Source organism: Corythoichthys intestinalis, chromosome 8 (genome assembly GCF_030265065.1).
Source record: "Corythoichthys intestinalis isolate RoL2023-P3 chromosome 8, ASM3026506v1, whole genome shotgun sequence".
Taxonomy (NCBI): Eukaryota; Metazoa; Chordata; class Actinopteri; order Syngnathiformes; family Syngnathidae; genus Corythoichthys; species Corythoichthys intestinalis.
The window spans coordinates 10,721,726-10,733,104 of NC_080402.1; the positions used below are offsets into that span (position 1 = coordinate 10,721,726).

The 11,379-nt window shown below is 37.4% G+C and overlaps 1 protein-coding gene across 6 annotated transcripts in view; it reads left to right on the top strand.

The window, feature by feature from the left end:
- npnta (nephronectin a) overlaps positions 1-11,332 on the top strand; it is a 139,058-nt gene extending 127,726 nt beyond the window's left edge. For all 6 annotated transcript variants that reach the window (XM_057842651.1, XM_057842652.1, XM_057842653.1 and 3 more), the window contains one exon: positions 670-11,332. In XM_057842651.1, coding sequence (XP_057698634.1) covers positions 670-780 — 111 coding nt within the window. In that variant the 3' untranslated portion in view covers positions 781-11,332. The remainder of the gene's footprint in view (positions 1-669) is intronic.
- The last annotated feature ends 47 nt before the right edge of the window (positions 11,333-11,379 follow it).

An 11,379-nucleotide genomic window follows, 5' to 3' on the forward strand; every position in this document is an offset into this window, starting at 1 on the left:
TTCTCAAGCCATTTATATAGGTATTGGGGTAAAATACTTGGATAAAAAGAATATCCTGTAAAAATATTGGAGTAGAGAGACTGAAACGATGACATTTTGCGGCTCTCTTCGTCGCGTTTTCCTCGTTCTGAATAATTCCCCCTCAATGGGCTGAAGAGTAAAACCGATGAGCCCAGTCTCCCGCTGACGTCATCCACCTGTTGGGGACGCTAGAGCCCTATAATGGTAGGCGTGGCTAACCGGCAGATTAAAAGACTAATTTCTCGTCATCTGCACTTTGCTAAATTGTTGTATATAGTCGAATCGTCTCAAAATATGATTCCAATTCACATAATAATGCCATTTAAGACTTTTTTTCTCCCGTCGTATGCTCTTTAAGGCCATTATCTGTCCTAGTGTAGACATAGCCTCAGTCTTTGAAGAGGCGGATCCACTTGACATTTTTATGTTGTTGACAATTACAGTAGGTGATAAGTTGGCTTTTATTGCCTGTTGTCGTTAAATTAAGTTATAATTACTTCTAGCATTCCAGCTAATTCAATCACATTTGGTTTCATATAGTTCATATACTTCCAAACTTTTTTAGACGTAAACTTTTTAAAACTCAGACTTTTGTCTCTCAATATTTCAAATGTGACGACTGTGAAAGTGTAACCGTGCTTCCATCAGGTGGTCCTGAAGGGAGAGCGTGGCCGGGGACGCAGCGGCGAGATGGCGGTGGACGACATCTCACTGGCGAAAGGCTCCTGCGCGGACGACCGCAACCCGACGGGCCTCTGACGCGCCGGCTTTCAGGGAGAAACCAGGAAGTATAAAAAAACTATTTGACGATCTCGAAGAGACGTGACACTTGGCGGGGCTCCCCTTTGACGCATTTGGCGCCCCTTTGCGTCCAAACTAGTGTACAGCGGCACAGTGTGCTTCCCGAAATGCTGAACTTGACATCAGCCTCATCTGACTTGGAGGCCTGCGCCCGTTTGGTTGTCACGGTAATGTTCACCGACAACCCAAAACTCCCACTGCTGCCCATTTAGCCGCTTTGCTCATCACCGTGGTCACGCCAGTAGTGGCCACGCCTGTTCTTTCTTACACTTCTGAGCAGATCAAAATGACAAAAGATTATCGGGTCCATGAATGAGAAATGTGAGCAATTCCACTGAAACCAGATGCCATATTTTGTCGACTACATATCGCTTCGCATTATAAATTGGACTAGTCGAAAAATGGCTCCTAGTTAAATTTTTGGGGGCAAATGTATGTCAATCGCGATTTGTCGCCAAGTAGCTTAAACACAGTTACAAGTATTACAAAAGAGCAGTTTAAAAGAAATGCTGACCAAAATGCACATTTCTACTGCTAGTGCTAACTTACGCTCCCATTAGCTTAGGAGGCTACAACGGCGATTTTGTCAGCTTTATTAAACTTTCATAGCATGCACACAGCCTTTTACTCAGTTTCAGATAAATGTCGACCGATATATCAGCTGGCCGATATATCATGGTATATAAATTGGCTATTGACTGATATAACAGGATAACTCTTACGCTCAATGATGTTTCTTATTAAGGTCCACCGATATATTGGCCGGCTGATATATCAGGCCAATATATGGATTTTTTTTTTTAAGTTCATCCAATATCAGCAGATATAATAGGGCAATTGTTTTGGGTGAAGATTTTTGTTCAATGTGATTTTGCACCATCTAGTGACTAGTGTTATATAAGGAAGTTGCTGTGAATGTATACAGTCGTACCTCAACATACGATCTCTTCGACCCATGATCTTTTCGAGATCCGACATAAAATTTGACTCGTCATTTGTTTTTACATCCGACGACATGCTTGAAATACGACGATTTTTGACAGCGCTGCAGTTTCCCTGTTTTGCCGGAAGACGGACGCACGGCTGATTTTCTTAAGAGAAATCAACAGTGGATCCAAAAAGGTTAGTGCAGGTGGAGAAACAAAAAAGGTGGCGCTTACGAAATCAGCAGCTTCGTCAGGTTATTAATCATTTATTCCATCAACTTGTGCGACACAACACGCCTAGTGTCCGCTGTTGTTGACGCCAGCATCAAGACAAAAAGTAAAATAGAACCACGCTCTCTTGCTCACTGTCTCGTAAGCCCTGCGGTGCGTTCAGGTACAGCAAAAAAAAAAGCATGCCACATTAAAACCCGATTTGTTACAATATTACAGGTATTATTATTATTACTATTGTTATTATTACCGTATTAACCTGAATATAAGACGATATTTTTTGCATTGAAATAAGACTGAAAAAGTGGGGGTTGTCTAGACATTATACCCATTCACGACGCTAGATGGCGCCAGATTATCATTGAAGCGACTCAAGTTTAACCAGTTTCCATTATTTTATTGCAATGTTTTTCCTTATTCAGATTTGTTTCAAGACTAGTTACAGTTAGACTTCACTTTGATGGTTAATAGAGTTATTGCAATTTTGTTGTTTTATCATAATAGATTGGTTTATTTACATTTCAAAAACCAGAAGACATTCATTTACGAATGTGATTGCACTTTAGTTTACATATTTAAATGTTCAGATTTTAAGATTTGAATGAGGCAAAATAACATGCTTTTTCTCTCAAAAATATTGTTGTAATCATTTGTTTCAGATGTACTGTAATTATTTTCTGTATAAAAATTAATTTGGTGGTCAAAAAGTCTTTTTTTCAAACTTGAGTCTTGAAAAAGAGGGGGTCGTATTATAATAAGGGCCGTCTTATATTTGGGCCAATATGGTATTATGGGCTATGGTCCATCCTCTTACTCGACTTGATGAAATAATGCATTAGCTTCCGCTAAATTTAGTTTTCGATTCATTTCGCACATTTCAAAGTCGCTCGCTTAATCCAACCAGCCTTCGCTCGCTACCTCGCCTGCCTCTCCTTAGGTGGCGCCTCGTTCGGCACTTTCTTAAAAATGTTCATATTACGTCCGTCTTTCGTGACCTCACAATGGCTCCTGAGATATGTAGTCTTTCGTGGTGCTTTCGGTTTTGAAAAAGGACAAGAAATGATGGAAATATGGACATAAACACATGGTCCATGCAGTGTTTCACTGCTTATTTATGAGGGCAATAAAACTTAAATGACATTATCTCCTGTTTTACTTGGTCGATTGACTATAAGTAAAAACAGGCGTGGACATCAACTTCTGCACTTTCAAATGAGACCAACCAGAGGCACGTGGGTGACGTAATTACAGCTTGACGAGTTTTCAAAGATGCTATGCGTAAATGTGTAGCTAGCGACACGTCTGGTGTTAAAGGGTAACCAATATCAAGATCAGTGGTTGTTAACCTGGGTTCGATCGAACCCCAGGGGTTCGGTGAGTAAGTGTAAGGAGTTCGGCGAAGGTAAAGAAACTCAGAGCCCAATTTTCGTATGCTGATTTAATCTAGGCGCATTGGCTTTTTAGACCAGCTTATTTACAGTCTTAATCAATTTCTTTTAACTGCTCGTCCTCGATCTGATGAGAGGAGGAACTGGTTTGCTCAGTGGAAAGTTGACTCGCACTTGGTATGAGGGAATACAACAGACCAATGGGCAGCGTGGTCTCAAATTTTGACGTGTTTATAAAACATACTGTCAAAATGAGAAGAATTTTGAACGGGAACTTGTTGAATTATTAGCTTGCTAGCTTATATATATCGGTTAATTCTGAAGGGTTCGGTGAATCCACATGTGAAACTTGTGGGGTTCGGTATCTTTAATAAGGTTAAGAACCACTGATCTAGATATTGTCCAACTCCAAAAATCCAATATCGATATCATACTGATAAGTGCGGTTGTGGACTTAGCATTGCTTAGCTTGGCGAATTGTATTGTGGTGCCCCACTGGAGCTCCCAAACATCTTATTTTGGAGACATCTAATGGCCAATAAGCATAACTGCTGTGCTAAGCTGTGACGACTGACTAGCCCTTGTACACAGGCAGAATGCTTCTACATTCAGTTCGAAGACAACATCCATATTGGCTCCAAACGAATAATGAAAAACCGATGTCATATTATCCGACATCATTTTAAAATCGCTTTTATCGGCCGATATTATCGACTCTAAGACTATTTAACATTTGACATTGTAACATTTTATGTCACACCTAAGTATAAGTCAAAGGTACAGCCAAACTGAAAAAAAGTGCAACTCTTAGTTCGGAAAATCCAGTACTTGGTCAAAAGAAATAAAATTAGATATACCTACTAATGCTTTCGACAAGCTTTTAAAAAACTGCGAAGATATTTGAAATACAACAAGAATTTGATAAAATTCAACATTACATGATCTGACAAATGATTAGACATTTTGCCTTTCATAAGTCCATTAATAAACATTTATTCAACTCGACAGATTTCTGCTTCTGTATCATTTTGATCATTTAGTGAAAATTGGCGCCGTCATCCACCATTCAAAAAACAAGGCATTCAAAGAAGAGAAGAGGTTCCCCACAGTCAAACATGGTGGAGGTTCCCTGATGCTATGTGGTCGCTTTGCTGCCTCTGGCACTGGACTGCTTGACCGTGTGCATGGCATTATGAAGTCTGAAGACTACCAACAAATTTTGCAGTATAATGTATGGACCAGTGTGAGAAAGCTGGGTGTCCCTCAGAGGTCATGGGTCTTCCAGAAGGACAATGATCCAAAAAGCACTAGAAAATGGTTTGGGAGAAAGCACTGGAGTCTTCTAAAGTGGCCAGCAAAGAGTCCAGACCTGAATCCAATAGAACACCTCTGAAGAGATCTGAAAATGGCAGTTTGGAGAAGGCACCCTTCAAATCTCAGAGACCTGGAGCAGTTGACCAAATAAGAATGGTCTAAAATTCCAGCAGAGCATTGTAAGAAACTCATTGATGGATACCGGAAGCGGTTGTTCGTAGTTACAGTATTTTGTCAAAAGAGGTTGTGCTACCAAGTATTAAGCTGAGGGTGCCAATACTTTCGTCCAGCCCATTTTTGGAGTTTTGTGTAAAATGTAGGGCTGTCAAACGATTAAAATTTTTAATCGAGTTAATCACAGCTTAAAAATTAATTAATCGCAATTCAAACGATCTATAAAATATGCCATATTTTTCTGTAAATCATTGTTGGAATGAAAATATAAGACACAAGACGGATATATACATTCAACGTACGACTGTATTTGTTTATTATAACAATAGATCAACAAGATGGCATTAACATTATTAACATTCTCTTAAAGCGATCCATGGATAGAAAAACTTGTAGTTCTTAAAAGATAAATGTTAGTACAAGTTATAGAAATTTTATATTAAAACCCCTCTTAATTTTTTTTTTTTAATTAAAATTTGTAAACTTTTCAGTCGAAAAATAAACTAGTAGCTCGCCATTTGTTGATGTCATTACACCATGCTTACTCCCCAAACCCATAAAATCATTTGGACCCAAGCGCCAGCAGAGGGCGCCAAACAACAAAAAAACAAGAAGTAACAAGCGGACATTACACATCTGTCATTTTAATCTGAGCGGTGCATGTGCGTTAATTGCGTCAAATATTTTAACGTGATTAATTAAAAAAATTAATTACCGCCCGTTAACGCGATCATTTTGACAGCCCTAGTAAAATGATAGTAAATTTTTTTTTTTTTTTTTTTTTTTTTTTTTTATGTTTTTTCATTGCAAGCAAAATAAAGATATTACTACCAAAGCATTTGTAATTGCAATAATTTTCTGGGAGAAATTGATCATTATCTGACAAAATTGCAGGGGTGCCAATACTTTTGGCCAGCATTCTATATGTAATCTGGTTTTGGTGGAACGGCTCACAATATAACACGAGATTAAAGTTGACAATTTACACAACTGTTGTTGTTCTACATGAAAATGTTCAAGGAAATGAAGTATTTTGATGACAAGTACTGTTTAAAGAAGAAAGTTGAAATTTCATGAGAACAAAATTAAATTGCAGTTATCCGATGTTAATTTGGGGTGTTGCGTCGAAGACCCGCGACGGAGAGGGAAAAAGAACTGATTCTCACATTATTTTTTAGGCTAAAATAGTTAAGACAATTGACTTGCTGTTGTAGTTTTACAAAGGCAATTTATGACAGAAAACTTTAAAATTAATATGAGACGAAAAAGAAAAGGTATAAAGTATTTTTTTCTTGAGAAAAAGTGGCTAAATCATGCATATGATGATCATGCTGGGGGAAAACATTGGGTATCGCATGAAGAGTCGTATTTTTTAAATGGTATTTAAAAAATATTCTGAAAGGATTCTGCAATTTTACGAGATATATTCATCATGAAAATGTCATTATGTCAAGGGCGTAGGTTTGCATAGGGACCGTAGGGACATGTCACTACCAACCTTTCAGGATGCTTAAATTGTCCCCACCAACTTTTATGCAACCATATTTGCGTTATATAATGACTTCAATTATATAGGTAATTTAAATTGTCTTCCCTTGTTTTAAGGATAGAATTAATGCTACCATTATTAAGTGAATTACTGTACTTGCAATATGTTCAGACCCCTCTTCACTTGCTGAATATGCTAGTCCATTTTGCCCCCTCAAACGCAAATTTGATTGGCTGATGACTTGACCCCCTCTCCTACATTCACACACGTGTTCACAGCCGGTGTTCTGTGAAATTTTTCACCCTGATACTATTTTGCTCCCGAAGCTTTTGTGGTGCTGAATAAGCACTCTTTTACATTCAGTTGGACTCTCTAAATTATCCAAAGGAAAGGTGCTCAATAAACAAGAGATTATTAGATTAATTACATTATTGTTTTTGGCAGCGATGCCGAGTAGCTGTAACAGCTGAAGTAGTAGCAAGTAGCGCTACCGATTTCACCAATGAGACGTCGCAAAAATAATCACATGACTCCATTATACCAATCAGACGCAAGCTGGCCTTTCTAGTTTAAGCCAGTCTGCTAAATCATGTGGTCTTTAGCACCATAAAAATGAAGTATTTGATATTGAGCGCTGCTCTCAACATGACTCAAAGGTGCGGATTTCAATCTCTAACCCAGTTTTTATTTGGCACTAATTGACCAAGGAAAACCGGATATATGCTCATTTTGATTTGTAAATAGTAGGATAATAATGAAGGAACTCTTCACTATTAAAACTAGGAACTGTTTTCTCCACCAGAGAGCACTCATGCTCTTTGAACGAATAATGCCTCATTTATGTTTTTTTTCTCATTGGAATTCAATGAATATTTTTTTGTATTTCTTTGGCTTGATGTGGTTATGTAATGTGTTATTGTCCAGTATCATTATAACAATTCATATACCATTGTTTGAAGAAAAAAAAAATCAAACAAAAATAAGCAGTTACTCAAAATGTTACTCTTACTTGAGTATTCTTTTCACTGTATACTTTTTTACTTGTAATTGAGTACATTTTTTAGATGACATACTTTACTTGAGTAATAGCAACAGTAACTCTTACTTGAGTAAAATTTTTGGCTACTCTATCCACCTCTGCGTTGAAATATTGCAATTTAAATGTGCTTATAAAACCCAGACACTTATTCTGGAAGTTTCAAAATGTTTCTTTAGTAGTTTTTAAAAACAAAGGTTTAATCAAACGGTATACCACCGAAACCAATACATATGCATTGCAACCCCCCCACCCCCCCAAAAAAAATAACCTCCCTTGTTTTCAGTGTAAATCTACTAGAAATAAGTGAAATTATCTGCTAGTGATTCAAGTAAATTTTACTCACTTAGATTTCTTGAAATAAGAAAAATACCTTAATACCTAACTTGTCAGAAATGTTCTTAATTCAAGAATAGATATTGTTCAAAACATTCTTTAAAAGCATTTTTTTCTTGATTTAGGTGAAAAATGACCAGTTATATGGCCCAAATAAGAACGAATACTGTAGTAATAGTAATATTTACTTAAAGTAAGTTGAAGAATCTGATGCATTAATCTGTTAACCAGCCTTTAACACTTAGAACAAGAAAATTATTCGACTAGATTTAAAAAGAATGATCAGATTAAGACATTATAAATTTGCAGTGTGGAAGTTAAATAAATTTGTATTAATTTATTTTGCATTAATAATTTAGCCCATCAATTAATTTGGTTCATATTGGTGAGAAGTGTAGCCCTGACCACCGTTCACCCAATCTGCTTGGTCTTATTAATGTCCCGTCTCAAGCAAAAAGTGTACATTGAAGTTATGCTGTTATATTGTCCCTACCAATATTGCGACCAAACCTACGCCCTTGCATTATGTATTAGATTTTATTCTCATAAAACTAACCTTTTTTCTTATAATTACTGCTTGAATGTGTTCGACTTGATACTCATCATATTGTGGTCTTTTTTTGGGTTGTAACGTTGGTACTGCTTTTATCATTTCCCCCATTTACAGTGCAGCTATTCCCATACTTGGTTGTCACAGTATTTCAGACAAAAAAAAATGCTTTTAATTTTTAAAATCACAATCTTTTTATTCTTTGTGACATACATCAATCCATTGATTTATACTGTGTTCTATACTGTACAATTGTTTTTGCTCAAGTGTGTATTGTTAAACTCATTGGCTGCCCCTGACAGCAATGGATGTCCAATGCATTTTGAAAGTCAAAATGATATGGACATCTTTTCACCTTATTTAAAAAAAAAAAAAAAAAAAAAAAAAAAAAAAAAAACTTTAAATATTTAAAAACCTAAAAATGATGTAACTTTTAAAAATTGTATTTATTTTGTATGATTACAGCATTTTTAATGTAAATGAATGGATTGGATCCCTATCATTGTCAATGGCAGCCAAATGAGTTAAAGCTTTTATAAACTGTGTTCCAGTAAATGTACATACTCAATTGCAGCATTTCATTGAGTGCTTCAAACATACAGTACTGTAAATTCAGCTGTGTTACGTAATTACACTTCAAAATGCTTGATATTGTTTCATTGAACACCATGCGTCTATTAAATTATTCCACGTCCTCTCTTAACATGTAAAGCACATTTACTGTGTTGCTCTGATGATGGAGGGCACTGGATAATGGATTTTTTTTTTAATTTTGTTTTTTACATTGCGACATGCATGTTTACCATATTCAAAATTAGCGCAGAGCAGAATGTAAATAAAACTGTGTTTGACTGATAACAGCATGTCAAGTCTCCAAGTGGTGTCACGTAATAGCGGACTTTGTTAAAACAGTTTTATAAATGTCAAGATTTTTTTTTTTTTCACAGGCATTGACTACACCCCCTCATGAAGTATACTGTGTGTCACAAAAGTGAGTACACCCCTCGCATTTCTGCAGATATTTAAGTATACAGTGGGGCAAATAAGTATTTAGTCAACCACTAATTGTGCAAGTTCTCCCACTTGAAAATATTAGAGAGGTCTGTAATTGTCAAGATGTGTAAACCTCAACCATGAGAGACAGAATGTGGGAAAAAAAAAAACTGAAAATCACATTGTTTGATTTTTAAAGAATTTATTTGCAAATCATGGTGGAAAATAAGTATTTGGTCAACACCAAAAGTTCATCTCAATACTTTGTTATGTTTCCTTTGTTGGCAATAACGGAGGCCAAACTTTTTCTGTAACTCTTCACAAGCTTTTCACACACTGTTGCTGGTATTTTGGCCCATTCCTCCATGCAGATCTCCTCTAGAGCAGTGATGTTTTGGGGCTGTTTTGTGCACAGCAGTGATGTAACGAAACAGTCCAGTCCGTGTGATTGGCTGTTTAGAAGGAGACGTCTGATTGGCTGCAGACAGGCTTCGTTTATAAAAAATGCATGTGTTTTTTCCGGCTGCGGGAACGAAGTGTTAAAACAATCAACACACTCGTAAGTGGGAATTTGAAATTGGAAGCATGTTATAGATGCGTGTAAAACAATTCACACGCACTTTTGACGAATGTGTGTGTTTTGCGTGCTATGTGTTTACGAATCCCACAATACGTATGTGTTTCGTGTCCCATGTGTTTACAAATCCCACAATACGTGTTTGTTTCATGTTAAAGGAGTGTGTGCATCGCGCATGTGTGAGTGTTCCTTATGAGACTAATCTGGTCCCGTAGAAAAGCACCGACACAAGCAACGACAAACTGAAAAAAAATCAAGTCAAGGCATGGCTGTACTGTATATTGAAGTTTAGTTGTATTTTCTATAGTGCCGTGCAGTGTGTTCATGGATGGCAACCCTTATATGTGAATGATGGGGAAACCAAATGAAACCAACTCAACTGTAACTTCATCTCCAAAGCCTTTACTGCGCGCTTGTTTTGCCGCACCTCAGCTACTGCTTAGAGATCTGGGGCCACACATACGCAACACATCTTTGTCCATTCATTATCCTTCAAAAAAAAGCCATTAGAATTACTCATAAAGCACCGTTCAGAGCGCATACAAACTAACTTTTCATCAAGTCCAAGCTATTAAAATTTCATGACTTGGTTAACTTCGAAAACGGCTCAAATGATGTACAAGGCCCACGCAAACAGTCTCCCGACTAACCTACAAGCATTGTTCCAACTAAGGGAATCCTCCTACGATTTGAGAGGAAACATTGTTTTCCCATCAGATTACTTGGACAACATTGAAATCGTTCTCGATTACGAACACTGGGGCTCGCCTATGGAATACATGTGATGCAGCGCTTACAAATGTAAATTCATTGAGTTACTTCAAAAAGATGTACAGAGAAAACATAATAAGACATTACATTGACCGAAATGAGTCATAACTGCACAGCACACACACATCACAGATGTGTTGTTCTCACAGCAAAGGTTGATTAAATCTCAGGGTCAGAGAATAGGACATAACAATGCTCTAGAGCAGGGGTCCCCAACCTTTTTTGCACCACGGACCGGTGTTATTTGGGTATTTTTTTCACGGACCGATGTTCTGACAAATTTTGCAACCCATCAAAAATTGCAACGATGCGGTTTTGCGCATGCGCGTAACGTTAAACATAGCCGCAAAATGCGCAAATGCAGCGATTCCAAAGTAAACACTACAAACTTTCTTGAAAGAAAGGAATATTAACTTACGGTTGATCATGGAAGGACTTGTAGAAAAGTTCTCCTCAGATTCATCCTGCCATGTAAGCTTCACAAAACAGCTGCACACCGCGCTCACCATTAACGACTTCGCCTTGTCGTTAAACATTAATTAAGAAGCCCGCTTCACAAAGATACGATGTTGGGAATTGTAGCAAGGTTTTCAACACTCTTGTCGCGATGTCAGGATATTACAGAATGACTTTAATCCAGAACCTCGGTAGAGTTGTTGTCTCAAATGTACGTTTGATAAGGTCGCCGTCATTTGCGATCTCTCTGTTTATTCACAAACGGGTCACAAATCCACTCCTTCGCAGTCTTCGAGGTTGTAGGCTCGTCAGGTGC